The sequence below is a fragment of the Hyperolius riggenbachi genome, chromosome 8 (assembly GCF_040937935.1).
Source record: "Hyperolius riggenbachi isolate aHypRig1 chromosome 8, aHypRig1.pri, whole genome shotgun sequence".
NCBI classification, from domain to species: Eukaryota; Metazoa; Chordata; class Amphibia; order Anura; family Hyperoliidae; genus Hyperolius; species Hyperolius riggenbachi.
This window is the reverse complement of record NC_090653.1, coordinates 41,934,129-41,949,639: the sequence shown is the minus strand read 5'-3', so window position 1 is coordinate 41,949,639 and position 15,511 is coordinate 41,934,129. Positions and strand designations below refer to the sequence as shown.

The 15,511-nt window shown below is 43.5% G+C and overlaps 1 protein-coding gene across 2 annotated transcripts in view; it reads right to left on the bottom strand.

Annotated features, from left to right (window-relative positions):
* The window catches only part of TNXB (tenascin XB), a 168,387-nt gene that overhangs the window by 47,111 nt on the left and 105,765 nt on the right, over positions 1–15,511 (bottom strand). For both annotated transcript variants that reach the window (XM_068250294.1, XM_068250295.1), the window contains 4 exons: positions 10,047–10,328; positions 8,129–8,401; positions 1,724–1,996; positions 37–339 (listed from right to left, as the gene is read on the bottom strand). In XM_068250294.1, the coding sequence (XP_068106395.1) occupies positions 37–339; positions 1,724–1,996; positions 8,129–8,401; positions 10,047–10,328 (1,131 nt within the window). The remainder of the gene's footprint in view (positions 1–36; positions 340–1,723; positions 1,997–8,128; positions 8,402–10,046; positions 10,329–15,511) is intronic.

The following is a 15,511-nucleotide window of genomic DNA, read 5'->3' as shown; positions in this document are numbered from 1 at the left end:
GACTCTAAATCTCCAGCTTTTGTAGGGATGAGTTACCTGTGATGTAATCGGTGGTCTGTGGTCTTCCCCTCTTGTCCCCCTTAATTCCGTACACACTGAACTCATAGGTCTGGGATGGGATCAGTCCTTGGACCACGGTGCTGGTCTCCTGTCCTGGTATTTGCAGCTCTCTCATCCCGCCCCCGGGCTCTTTAAACTGCAGTATGATCCAATCAAACGCTTCCTTTCCCTCCACCATCCAGGACAGCTCCACCGATTCCTTGGTCAGCTTGTTGGCCACCAGCTTCAACAGACGTGGCAGAGCGGGAGGAGCTGCGGTCGGGTGGAGTTTTTTGGGGACTACAACAAGGTGGAAGACATAATATAGGTCAATAATGCTATTATTATTTTGTAATCTTATTTACAATTCTAATGCCATTAAATACAAGCGTGAAATCTCTCTGGAATCGGCCTTGATGCCGCATGCGCTGCTTTGCCGCCCCCGGTACTGTCCCCCATAGTGTAAAATGTGCCCCCATGCAGTATACTTTACATGTCTGTGTACGCCGCTGGCTCCACCCACATACACACACCCCACCTGGTTGCCGGCATATATGTGGGCGCCTGCGTGTGGACAGATGAAAGAGTGCAGAGCCAGTAGCAGACACTGACAGGTAAAGTATACTGCAGTTGATCGTATCATCGATCAGCCACGCTCTTTGCAGCACCAATTTTCATCCGATCCGATTATAATAATTTAATTTGATGGTCGATCGGTTGCCAAGTCGACTGATGTATGGCCACCTTTACATTAGTATACGACTCCATCCTTTGTTTGAAAAATATCTATGTATGCTTCCCAGCTGACCGCTGTTTCCTGCAAGTTCAAATGATGTATCAGAAGCACAGTAGGCAAGTGACAGAGGAAGGCATTTAGACAAGAAAAAACAGAGGGAAAGCAGGCAGTGCATTCCTCTGACTCAAAAGGAGCAAAGCAGAGGGGTAACTAGAAATCACTGGGCCCCCTGCCAAATCTTGGATGGGGCTTCCTCCCAACAACAACCCACCCCCTACCAAGCTGAGCAGATGCAGTTATTAGAACAATTGTGCAGAGAATAGAAAGCTTTTTCTCTCCATGCGCAGACTCCTCAAGCATCACTACTGGACACAGCACTTGGAGAGGTGGAGAAAGGCTGGGGGTAGAACAGACCCTGCTGAACACTGTATAGGGACTGTCTACAAATCTTTGTCTGCAAAACTTTGTATGATTCCTTATCAGTGGCTGAGCAGATGCAGTCATTAGAACAATTGTGCAGAGAGCAGAAAGATTTTTTCTCTCCTTGCCCTCAGTTGTCAGTCTCTCAGGACAGGGCTCCATGTGGCTTCTGGGCCCTCCTGCGGATGCATCCCTTGCAGGGTGTATTGTTGCACCACTGGAGCAAAGGAAACAAGTGTGTCAGACAGGAGGTGAAAGGACACTTATATATCAATTTGATGATCAAAACCAGAATGAAAATACAGTATATATTCCTTTAATAGACATTCCTTTTAAAGCATCAAAATCCCAACTAAATCCAAATTAAACAAGAAAAACTACAATCTGCTTAAAAAGTAAATATAAATATTGTAGAGAAGCAAAGCCACCTGCATTATTCCTGCTGGGGGCGCCCTTGAGCTTTTGCCCTGTTTGGATTGACCACATGTTATAAAGCAGTAGCAGTTAGCTGCGTGGTTGTTTTATCACCTGTGCTGGTCTCTACAATGGCCGCCTTGCTTCTCTTCCCTCCCGTGATCCCGTACAGAATGAACTTGTACTTCTTCCCGGGTTTCAGGTCCTCAGCGGCGACCGTCCGCTGCTCCCCATCCAATGTCAGCTCCTTGGACTTGCCGTCCGGATCGCGGTAGAGGAGAAGGAACGAGTCAAATTCCCCTCCGTCCACCAACCAGGAGAGGCGGACGGAGTCGCTGCGGATGTCGGAGGCGGAGAAAGACTCGAGGCGCGGAGGGAGGGACTTATCTGTAGAGAGGAAAGTGGAAGTAGCAATAAAATCATAATAATGGCTGATGTATCATTGTTTCATTGTATCATTATGAGTTATAAAAAGCATTAACGTTATTTACCTTTTACTTGCTGGTTTATTTTGAAATGGCGTGCGCTGCAGCGCTATCATTTTTGCCTCCCCAGTGTAATACAGGGAACGATTCATATTGACCTGATCCAGGATGCGCTCTCCCCCCACAAGACTCTTCTACCACCAAGTGGCGCTGTAACAAGACAACCTTCTTTGGGTCCCAATCACATGACATGACTTGTGATCGGGACCCGAAGGGAGGATGTCAGTGTTACAGAGCCGATCTCCTCTTCCACCACTGAGCATTGATGTAATGCCAGCATTCCCCTTCGGGTTCCAATCACATGACATATCATGTGATCGGGACCCAGAGGATGATGTTGGCATTACAGTGCCACTCAGTGATAGAAGAAGAGAGCCAATCCTGCATCAGAATCCCTGCTGCTCTGTTTAGAAGAAGATAAATATTGCAGCCTCCATATCCCTCTCACTTCAGGTGTCCTTTAACCTCCCTGATGTTGTGATCATTTTCACATTAAGGGTCTAAAAGCCTTGTATTTTTTTCACAAGCTTTTAGACCCTAAAAACAAGAAAAACATATCACAGAGAGAGCTTCATAGAGAGAGCAGCTCCTACATATAACTCATTCAGGCTCGGGGTTACCGCTCAGAGCTGCAGATTTCTGTCCTGAGCCTACCACTAAGGAGGTTAATGACTCAGTGGAGCTAATATAAAAAATAATAATAATAATAATAATTATGAGAAAGCATGTGACCAAGTTGTGAGTGGTTTTTTTTTCCATTTATGTGATCGTATATATATTTTTTTCATTTTAAAGGGAATCTGAAGTGAAAATAAACTTACTGTATATTGTCTCATATTGTTTCCAGTACAGGAAGAGTTAAGAAACTTCAGTTGTTATCTATGCAAAAGAGCTTCTCTGAGCTCTCCGACCAACTTAAGGCTCATACATATACATACATAACTTAATGCACAACCAACCGCACAACCTGACCAACCAAGTTGTTTACCTGACATGTACGTACACACACGCCAACCAACAAAACATCCAACTCACTTAAATACTATGCATGCACAACATGTCCGCATTCAAAAACAAAGTTGTTCAAAAGACTTGTACACATGTTCCAACCTGCATGATAGTTGGTAAGATTGATCCACCGGTTGGATATGGCAAACAACCTGTTATCAGTTGGTCATCTGGTTGTATGTCAGCTGTACATACACCCAACTTAATCTTCCAACAGACTAGTTTGATAGATAGTTGGACAGATAGATAGTAGGTGTGTATGAGCCTTTAATCAGAGAGCGACAGAGCTGTTTTCTGAAGCACTTATCTCAACACGTCTCTTTAGCCCCATACACAGCGGTCTTTTATGCAGCACAATTGTCAAACAACTTTTGTTGTGAAACAAGTTGACACAAGTTGACACAACTAAAAAAAGTATTTTGCTATTGTTCAAACATTCAAACATCTGATAAGACAGATAAGAAGTCAATTGACTTCTTATCAGTCTTATCAGCTGTTTGAACAATAATAATTCCTTTTTTTGTATAGCGCCTTTCTCCTGTCAGACTCAAAGCGCTTGCGAGGCAGCCACTAGAGCGCACTCAGTAGGCAGTAGCAGCATTAGGAAGTCTTGCCCAAAGAACTCCTTACTGAAGAGGTGCTGGCTTACTGAATAGGAAGAGCCGAGATTTGAACCCTGGTCTCCTGTGTCAGAGGCGGAGCCCTTAACCATGACACTATCCAGCCACCCTGAACAACAGCAAAACACTTTTTTTAGTTGTTTCACAACTAAAGTTGTTTGTCAGTTGTGCTGCATAAAAGACCGCTGTTGAGCATGTGTATGGGGCTTTACTGTTTCTCGTTTGTTTAAGGTTTTACTGCCAGCAAGTTCAAAGGGTCATTAGCTCTGCTCTGTTTCATAGTTTAAAATACAAAGTTTAGCTTGTACACTGCAAATATAAGAGAAGGATGCAAAAACAGCTATGTAACTGAAAATAAAAATGAGACTCCTATTTTTTCATTTTTTTGCTACTAATGTTCTATTCATTATCCATACTACACATACAATTCATTATATCATGCTTTTCTTTTTTCGCTTTAGTGTCACTTTAAGTGAGGCATGATTGCATGACAGTGTCCAGCCAATCAGAGACTTACAAATCGATCACATGCTTATACCTGCATTTCACTCTAGGAGAGTTCGCGTAGTAGAAGCAGAGCATCTCGATTACAGCTAAAGGGGAAATAGATGGAATGTTTTGGCCGAGGAAGGGGCGTGGCATTGGCACATCTATGTTCCCTCGCCGTCCTGTGGCTCCTGCCTTTGATTAAATAAAACAGCTTGATCCTAAGTTTTACATGAACAAAGTTTCCAGGACAGGCAAGCGCTTTACAAGCCCAAATGAGAGGCTTTCTACTTTTCAAGAACCATTCCCAGAATGACAATAAACTCGAGATTGGAAACATGTTTTGAGATGAAGTTTGGCTCGGAGTTTAGACATAGGAAAACAGTTTAAGCGGTGCGCCCCGAGAAGGATGGAGGAGCCAGAGCTCTCTACCATGAGTCTGTTTCACATAATATCCTGATCTTCACATTCATTCAGACACACAGGGGAGCTGATCTCCTGATTCGCAAGCAGTACTGATGTGGCCATAACACGTTATTTACAGAATACTGCTCCCGGGTCAGGGACAGCAAAGGGAAATGAAAGGTGTGGCCAGAGTTTGGAGGGCTAAACAGCTAAACGGAGAAAGAAATTGTAGTTTTTTTAGAGATGTGGGAACAGTTAAACAGAACAAAAAGTTGCTTTTAGGAATTTCATTATAAGCCGTGCTTAAAAGGAACACAATGTGAGAGACCAGTGAAGGCTGCCATATTTATTTCCTTGTAAACAACACCAGTTGCCTGGCAGTCCTGCTGATCTTTCTGGCCAGTAGGGTTTAAATCACACACCTGAAACAAGCATGCAGCTAACCTTGTAGGAATTGACATAGACATCTGATCTGCATGGTTGTTCAGGGACTATGGCTAAATGTATTAGAGGCAGAGGATCGGCAGGACAGCCAGGCAATGTGCATTATTTAATGCTGGGAATACACGTTTCGTTTTTGCCTTCGTTTAAACCTTCGTTTCGATTGTGCCTTTTGTCCTTTTCGATCCCGAAATAATTGATCGTACGGTTAATATCACCACCCACGGTTTCGTTTTTTTTTTTCGATTCTGATGGTTTCGTTTTTCCAATGATCGAAGGCTGCAAAGAAACGAAACGTAGTACAGGGACAGACGGCATAAACGAATATATAATCGATCTGAACAGCCATCAAGCCTACCAATGGTTCGATTAGATGGATAAAGAGAGATAATATCAAACATGTTCGATCACTAGTCGTTCGTTTTTGGGGTCTATTAATCGAAACTATAATGAGATTATGACTATTTTCACATACGTTTTCAACACTCGATTCGTTTACTGAACAAATCGAAGGCTAAAACGAAGGCAAAAACGAAACGTGTATTCCCAGCATAAAAGGTAATAAACATGTCAGCCTCCATATCCCTCTCACCTCGGGTTCCCTTTAAGGCCGGTTTTACACCTGTTAGTAGCAGTGCACAGAAACCAGTTTTCATGTAACCCTGTGTGCCGCTCCCAGCTCAGTGACGCACTACCTGCTGGGCAGGAAGTACATCACTGGAATTCCTGTCAGTCCGCGCCATGACCCACCGCACTCCCATCATTGACACATACTGCGTCATCCACTGATTTGCTTTGGCGCATATTCTGTGCGGTAGGCTACTGCGGCAACACGCAGCAAACATTGTGTCAGGAATGCAGCGTTTTGGATACTTCCAGCGCACTGTATTGTGTCGCATAAAGTGTGCAAGTCTCCACAGACATGCATGGCCCTTGCGGTGGCAATGCAGCAGGGAAGCGTAACCTGGGGCGATGCAGTGGTCTAGTGTAAAAGGGGCCTCAAGTGTAGTGAAGCGAAAAAGAAAAGCTTCTCCCCTTCAGCTGTCAACTCTTTGAACTCTGGCAATCGGTAGTACATGATTGCACTGCTGCACATTGTACATCATTTATGGTCAAACTCTGTGTTAACGTGATGTTAAATTGACGTTTAGATTGTTGTGTTTTTGTATTGTAGGTCTTATTCCACACTAGCCCTGTACATGCCAGACCCAATTTCAGGCATGACCCAGTCGTTCTTAGCAAAATTAAAGATTCTGAAAAAGTTGGATACCTAGACTTACCTCAAAAGAGGGACGTTTCTGGATAGTCCAGAGCCTCCACAGTCTTCCTACGCCACTCCGTTCCTGTGCCGGGCCCCTTTTTAACATTTTTGACAATAAAGAGACTATGTACTGAAAAAAATGTCCCCTGGGGGGTACTCGTCTCATGAAGAGGAAGCCTCAGGGTCCCAATGAAGCTTCCCCCATACCTGTAGCTGCAGGCAATCCAGCGCTGGCTCCCCCGAAGCGTCCCGCAATCCTCCCTCGACAAGCCTGACCATCTATATTTATTTACCTTCCCTGGCTTCAGCGGGGGCGCTGTTGCAGCTCTCAGCACAGAGATAGGCGGAAACTACGCAGGCGCAGAAGACTTGTGCCTGCGCAGTAGAGCGGACCGTCAGCGATCGGCTATTTACGCCCATCTCCGAGCGGAGAGCCAATACTGCGCCTGCGCTGGAGCCGGGAAGGTAAATATTTACATTCCCGCTATTCGGAGGGGCACATGAGACCGCCGTGGGACACAGGAAGACGGGGGAAGCCTCGATCGGATCTGCAGACTTGCCCCACCCGAAATGAGTACCTCTCAGAGGAACTTTTTTTAGTTCCAGGTTTTCTTTAATGCTGAATATTGCTTGCAGCCGTGCTCCCCTCCGTGCAGGAGTGAGGCCATACCGCGCGGGTGCTAAGTACAGCCTGTGCAGGAGCACAGGGACACTCACGCATGGCTCTGACCTCTGTGCATGTGCAGCTCCACACTACTGCGTAATGAACTGAGAGGGATATGGAGGCTGCCATATGTATTCCCTTTTAAACAATGCACACTGCCTGACTGTCGTGCTGATCCTCTGCCACTAATATTTTTAGCCATAGACCCTGAGCAAGCATGCAGCAGATCAGGTGTTTCTGTGTGAAGTTTGACTGGATTTGCTGCATGCTTGTTTCAGGTGTGTGATTCAGACACTACTGATGCATGAAAAATGATCAGCAGGATTTCGGACAACTGGTATTGGTTAAAAGGAAATTAATATGGCAGCCTCCATATTCCTCTCGCTTCAGGTATCTTTTAACGAGGAACTCCAGTGAAAATAATGTAATAAAAAAAGTGATTAATTTTTACAATAATTATGTATAAATGATTTAGTCAGTGTTTGCCTATTGAAAACTCTTTCCTTTCCCTGATTTACATTCTGACATTTATCACATGGTGACATTTTTACTGCTGGCAGGTGATGTCACTGGAAGGAGATGCTGCTTGCTTTTTTCGCAGGTGGAATCCGCTGTAAACAGTAAAAGAGCTGTTATTTCCCACAATGCAATGAGGTTCACAGACAGGAAATTGCCAGGAACATGGTCCTCACAGTTTCCTGTGGGAGGGGTTTCACCACAATATCAGCCGTACAGAAGCCCCCTGATGATCCGTTTGTGAAAAGGAAAAGATTTCTCATGGGAAAGGGGGTATCAGCTACTGATTGGGATGAAGTTCAATTCTTGGTCACGGTTTCTCTTTAATAATAAATAAAAACTCACAATTTGTAGTTACGCTTCTGGAACAGAGCAGAAGACTATAAATCGGCAAGCGTGCTAAATACGAGCTGCATCAGGAAACTGTATTCCCTCGCAGCCCGGCCAGAGCGGGATCATCCACCAGGCAACCTAGGCAGCTGCTTGGGGCCCAGTGGGCATCAAGGGGCCCACCTGCCACCTTTGACCTCTCTCTACTTCAGCTTACCAAAAGGACCACAACGGGTCCCTAAATCCACCTTGCCTTGGGGCCCCATTACATCTTAACCCACCTCTGAGTCCGCCCCGTCTCACCTGTGCTGATTTCGGCTGTCACCGGTTTACTTTTCTTTCCATCGCTTAAGCCGTACAAGGTGAACTTGTATTTCTTTGCAGGCTTCAGCTCCTTCACATCATAAGACCTGATGTCTCCTTCCAGGGGGACTTCTTGTGGCCGCCCTTCCCCGTCCCGGTATGAGAGAACGAAGGAATCAAAGTCGCGACCTTTCACCACCCAGGAGAGATGGACGGAGTCGCTGTGAACATCCGATGGCGATAAGGACTCCAGCTGGGGCGGCAGCAGCTTCTCTACAGAGGAGAGATGAAGAGCAGCGTTATAAAGAGTGTCTAAATGCCAGATAGTGAAAATAAAAAATAATATAGTACATCACCCGGGAAGAGTGAAGAGGAAAGAAGAAGAAGAAGGGGGAAATTAATGGACAGTTTGAATTCCGAGCATAAAATAGGGGCCAGAGGAAAAATGGGTGCCCGTTTTCATTACTAAAATTATTTTAATATCTACCAATATTCATTGTTGCAAATAATCATAATAAAATATCTGTTTATTTGACCACAACTTAACTTATCCCTATTCTAACACAGAACCCTCCCTTCCTGATGCCTAACCCTAAAACTTCCCTTCCTGATGCCTAACCCTAAAACTTCCCTTCCTGATGCCTAACCCTAAAACTTCCCTTCCTGACGCCTAACCCTAAAACTTCCCTTCCTGATGCCTAATCCTAAAACTTCCCTTCCTGACGCCTAACCCCAACACCCCCCCCCCTTCCTGACGCCTAACCCCCCCTTCCTGACGCTTAACCCTAAACCACCCCTTCCGGATGCCTAACTTAAAACCCGCCTTCCTGACGCCTAACTCTAAAACCCCTCTTCTTAATGCCTAACCCTAAACCCCCCCTTCCTGATGCCTAACCCTAAAACCCCTCTTCTTGATGCCTAACCCTAACCCTCCCCTCCCCAACGCCTAACCCTGAAACCCCTCTTCTTGATGCTTTTAGCTTCTATTTACGTTTCAGGAAACCAGACAATTTAAAAATCTGCTCCACAAACTCTTGATAAATAACAACTCAAGTTTGTTTTTTACGCTTGCTGTACTGGAAAACAGAAAGGGACCTTCAATAATTTCTTAGTAGGGCTAGTTCTATATTGGTATCTTATCATATCGCTTTAAGTATGCTTCAAGGCTGTTTAGGAAGAGATGAGAAATCCCAACTATCCTGACATAATAGAATCAATTGTAGCTGACCATATAACAATGTGTGATGCAAACAAAACATCTAAAAAGTAAAGGGAGAAGGGAGGAAAACGGTTGATAAAGTTACATTAAATATATGAAATACTATTGACACTGGGCAGTATACGTGAATGTCATTACAGTTACACTTTAAGGCCACTGGTGGCAAAAACTAATGAACAAAGGGAATCTGAAGTGAAAATAAACTTATGATATAATGAATTGTATGTGCAGTACAGCTAAGAAATAGAATATTGGTAGCAAAGATATGAGTCTCATCTTGTTTCCAGTACAGGAAGTTGAACTTCCCTTGTTATCTATGCAAAAGAGCTTCTGTGAGCTCTCTGACTAATTTAGTCAGAGAGCAGTGCTATGTTCTGAAGCACTTATATATCAAAGAAACAGTGAAAGAGAATTTCAGATAGGATTTTACTGCAGGGAAGTTCAAAGGGTCATTAGCGCTGCTTCATAGTTTAAAATACAGAGTGTAGTTTGTAAACTGCAAATATATGACAGAATGATGCAATGTTATTTAAAAAAAAAAAGCTATATTACTGAAAATAAAAATATAATACTCTTTTCTTTGCTACTGATGTTCTATTCATTATCCGTACTTCACATACAATTCATTATATCATATGTTTTTTTCACTTCAGTGTCACTTTAAAAATGAATTTTCCATGAGTCCTACCTATGTCATACCTGTGAAGACATGAGTAGTTGCTGGATCACTGTGGCCTTCTCGCCAGAGTCCGCGGATTTCCACAGAATAGTTAACATTAGAGGCCAGTCCGGTGGCCAGGAAAGACGTCTGGTCTCCCGGCAGAGTTTCCTCTTCGTTGGGGCCGCCGATGGGGCCATATTGGAGAACGTAGGCATCAAAGTCACCATCGATGGACTCCCAGGTCAGGCGGAAGGAATCTGGCTTCACCTCAGAGACAGATATAGGGGAGAGGCGAGGAATCGGGCGCTCATCACGGGCATCTGCACAAGAATCCAAAAACAATATCAGAGTTATTACTATTTTTTATTTATATAGCGCCAATATCTTCCGTATCGCTGTACATAGTACAAAACAAATAGTGGGGAGCACAGATACATGAGATAGCACAGCAAGGGTGCAGAGGCGCCCAGGATGAATAAAACTTTGTAAAAAGTGCAACAAAATAAGAAAATAGGAGGTGGCTTACTACTCCAATGACACTAACGAGGATTTTACAACAGAAATATTTCTATTTGCACAGGCAATGCATTTTGTGGTTCTCGCCCACTTCTTCAGGCCAGTAACAGTGCCACTTCAAACAAGCCAGATAGCCAGGGATGCCTCCAGACCTCATGGGGCTGGAGGAAGCCCCATGTAAGTATAAAAATGCCCATTTATGTGATCTCGGGTACACTTTAAAGTGGATCCGAGATGAACTTTTACTCATTGCATAATTGTGCTCCTTTCCTATTGTTTATAGGGCATTCCTCAAGCCAAATACTTTATTTGTTTTGTTTTAATACTCTAAGTCCCTATAAACTGAACAAGCCTTGCCCACAGGTTTTCAGAGAGCCTTGGCGGTAGCAAGGGCTCATGGGAGCTCAGTCTGGGCGGGAGGAGGGGGAGGTATTACTAACCAGAGATTTCAGAGGCAGATGGGAGGAGGAGGGGGGGATTAGGTTTTTTTTTCAGAGGCTGAGTGCTGTGTGTAATGTTTACAAACAACATGGCTGCTCATTGTATCACAGAAGAAATAATCATATTCTATTGAAGCGGTTTTCAGTTAGATTTGCTGTGTAAACTATCTAAACGTCAGATAAGATCTATAGACAAGTTACTTGTTATAGTTAGTTTTTCATCTCGGATTCGCTTTAAGGCTCCCTGCACACTGCATGCGATTCCGATTTTTAATCGTTTTTTACATCCGATTGCCATTTTTAATCGTTACTGCATGCTGGGTTTTTTTCCTACGTTTTTCTGTTGATTGTATTCAGGGAAAATCGGAATTGCAAATGGGAAACAGAATCGGAATCGCAAAACGGATTTGCAGTATGCAGGGAGCCTAAGACTTGTTCACACTTTGCGCACTGTGTAATGTAGGCTTTATAACGCTGACAGGCTATTTTGATGGAACACAGCAGCAGAGTGTCAGCATGCCCTGTAGATGACAGGAACACCACATGTAAACGGACCTTCCAGAAGAACAGCTGTGTCCTATCTCCTGAGCTGGGCACACCACATTCTCATTATCTGTTGCACTAAGAAACGAGCCCACAATCTCCCACAGTTAATTCATTCCTCGCAATGCCGAAACGTTTCCGCCCCAGGCATGGAATTTTTATAACCGCTCTGCCATCTCTGACAAAATATCAAACTTGTCTTTTATAAACCATTCTTGTAAACCGGAGATCACAGAGTACGACATAAAATGTACAACCCCGTTCCCGAGGGTGTTACCACGCCAAGTCAGATGTAAACAAAAACCCCATGAGTTGATTTGCAATTCACTTAAACCCTATATTTAATTGAAAATAGTACAATGAATACCAATCAAATGTTGGAAGCAGAAGAACAATTTTATTGTTTTATGAACAAAAATATTTGTGCGTATTGAATCGGGTGCCAGCCACACCTCTCAGAAATGATGGGACAAGAAAAGAATGGAAAAATGATGTCATGCTAATGAAAAACATCTTACTACTAATTAGCAACAGATCACTAACAGGGCCGGGTGTAAATTAAGCATCTCGCTCAGAAGTGAAGATAGGGAGGGGGACACCACTCTGTGAAACACTCTGTGGGCAATGTAAGAATAGCACGTTCCTTAGAGTAAAACTGCCAAGAATTTGAGTATTTCATAACTTACAGTACATAATATTATTGTCTCTGGCTAATCAGCAAATGCAATCATTGCTGGCCAGGAGACGCTCTCTGCCTGTGTCATGATTCTGCTCCCTCCTCCTTTCCTCTGCTGAATAGACACATCGACTTGGCAACAGGTGAGTCACTCCAGAAGACACAGGCAGAGAGTGCCTCCTATGAATATATTTGCCAATTAGCTATGTAGCTAAGAGTAGTTACTAAAATTTCCTATAGCTAGCATCTAAATGACTGATTTAGCCGCCTCTAACCACTGACACACTGCGATGACAACATCTGGCTTCAAGTCATTATTAAAAGACTGTCAGTGTGAACTTAGTAGAAACAGCTAACCACTTGCTCTCTACTGCTGAGATAAAATTGCTTAGAAAGGAACATCATGGTAATGGAATGTGTCAGAAGTGTCCACTGCAGATAAAACAAACATTATCTGCTCAAAAGGCTCTCTCTGCACACAAGAGGCATGCAGGGAATTCTCTGTGTCAGGGAAACGCACCCATAACGTTTGTTTGCAAAAGTGTTCTTGAGTTCAGATACACTTTAAGCCTTTCTCTTAAAGAGAATCTGTATTTAAAAAATGTAGCATAAAAAAAACATACCTATGTGTTCGGGGACATCTCCTATTTCCCTCTGTCATAATTTTGCTGCTCCCCGCCGCATCAAGCATAATTAAAAACAGTTTTATTAACTTTGTTTATAAACAGAAAAAAACGCCGCCAAAACCGGAAGTACATCAGCAGAGCTTCTTTTCCCCTGCAGCTTTAATCCACTGAAGTGTGACTGTTTGTTTCTTGTGAGCCTGCAGACTGGAGCACTCTGCCTGTTACTGGGATTGCTCAGCATGTGACAGTCCAGGCAGCTAATTTCACAGCCTCAAAGAGGACGATTTATCCTGGTTACAGCTTGTTGTTTTTTTTTAACAGTTAATTTTTATTGATTTTTGTTGAAGTTTACATAACAAGGAAAGATTAGCAGACAGTGCAAATTCAGTTTCCCCCATAATAAAAATGCAGCATCATATCATGTATATGTATACACTGGGCAATGGTACAGCAAAATACATTAACATTGAGGATTATAACAGAAAAATCTCAATGAAACACTCTAGACATATTTTCCAGTAAACGGGGGAGCCAGTTCGCACTTGGGAAAGGAAGTAGAGAAAGGGCCTTAATTGAGGCGCATCCGAAGATACTTGGCCCGTAGAAAAGAAAAAAGAAGAGAGGAAAAAGGGAAAAAGTTGCCTGCCCATCCCCAGCCCACCACCCACCTCAAACCCCCCACCCCCCCCCCCCACCCCCACCCAGCAGCAGTCTAGACAAGTATAGGAATAAATTTGTCATTAGTAGGGTCTAGTATCTTGTTCTCCCAAATACCCCACACTTTATTAAATTTTTTGGGGCTTTTCCTGTTTAAATATGTGATTCTATATAGTGGCAAGGCAGTGTTAATTGACTTGGCCCATGTACCTACCGTTGGGGCAGAGGCCTTCTTCCAGGACTTTAAGATCTCTTTCCTTGCTTGAAAGCATAATATTTTGAGCAGCAGTTGCTTGTGTTTTGAAATATTAACTGTCTCCAGTTTTCCTAGGAGTAATAGACCAATGTCCAAGGGAAGTACAATCTCTAGCAAGTTATTAATGATTGCGAGTATGCTTTCCCAGAAGGATATGATTATCGGGCAGGACCAGAATATGTGAATAAAGTCCCCACGATGTACTATACATCTCCAGCAGCGATCTGAATGAGTGGTATTCATTCTGTTCAGTCGTACAGGGGTTAGGTATATCCTGTGTATGAACTTTGTTTGAATAAGGTGGTCGTTCGCTGATATCACAGTGGAAGGAAACTTCTCTAATATTATATCCCATTCTTTATCACTGAGGGAGGGGATATCTGCCTTCCATTTATGATAACATTTTTCCAGTCTGGGGTTATTAGAGTTTAGTAGTTTGGAGTATATAGCTGAAAGGGTCTTTTGGAGATTTTTTTGTCAGTAGGAGTTGTTCTAACTTATCTGTTTGCAGGTCGGGTGGTTGAGAGCCAAATTGTGACCTATAAGCATGGTGCAGCTGTAAGTATCTAAACAAGTACTTGTTTGGGAGGTCATATTGGTTTTTAAGCGTATTGAAGGTATGAATAGATTGTTCATGCTGTATATGAGAGATATTTTTTATACCGCATCTCGCCCATAGGATTGGATAAGGAATTGTGGTGAGGTGTTGAAGGGAAGGGTTGCCCCACAGAGGTGTGAAAGGGGAAAGTGCCTGAGACTATGAATGGGGCTCTAGCTGTGTTCCAAGCCTTCCATGTAGTTGCCATAGGGAGCGTGGTTTGAGGGTTAGCTTTAGGGCCCCTGTAAGGTAGATTTGTAAGCTGTTCATATGAGCCTAATATTGCCGCCTCTACGTTCACTGCTGGGTTCGTGGCCTCTTGCGAGAACCACCATCTGACGGTAACGAGAAGGGAGGCCCAGTAATACTTTTGAAGGTGTGGGAGGGCTAATCCACCTCTGGATTTGGGGAGCTGTAGTACATCCAGTGCTATCCTGGGTTGTTTGCCTGCCCAAATGAAGGTAAGGATAATTTTATCAATTTTCTTAAAAAGAGCAGTGGGGAGCCAGACAGGGCATTGGCGAAAGAGGTATGTAAACTTAGGTAGGAAGATCATTTTAAGTAGGTTGATCCTACCTATCAGCGAGAGTGGAAGTTTATTCCAGACTGCGCACCTGGATTCAAGTTGACATATGACCGGGTCTATATTAAGGTTCTGATATGTAGTAAGGTCACTGGTCACTTGTACCCCCAAATATTTGAATTGGTTCACTATTGATAATGGAGAATTTAGTCTAAGCTGTGAATTGGGCGTAGCATCTATATGAAACAGTAGTGATTTATCCCAGTTAATTTGAATACCCGACATGTCCCCAAATTCCTCAAATAGATGGAGAGCTGCATCCAGCGAGGAAGAGGAGTCGTTTAAATAAAGAAGTACGTCATCTGCATAAAGGGATATTTTTTCGTGTAGGTTGCCAATCTTCAGACCCTGTACCAGGTTGCACTGTCTGATTTTTGCCTAAGGACGCTATTACCCTCTGGCCCACATTAGAATGAGAGGCGACAATATTGGTCAGCAGCCTACGAATGTTGATATCTGTGCCTTTACCAGGCATAAAGCCTGATTGGTCTTGATGTATCAGTTTAAGTATGCACATATTTAGTCTAGTGGCTAAAATTTTGGCTAATATCTTCGCGTCTGTGGTCAGGAGGGAAATTGGTCTGTAGGAGGAGCATTTTTACAGCTTG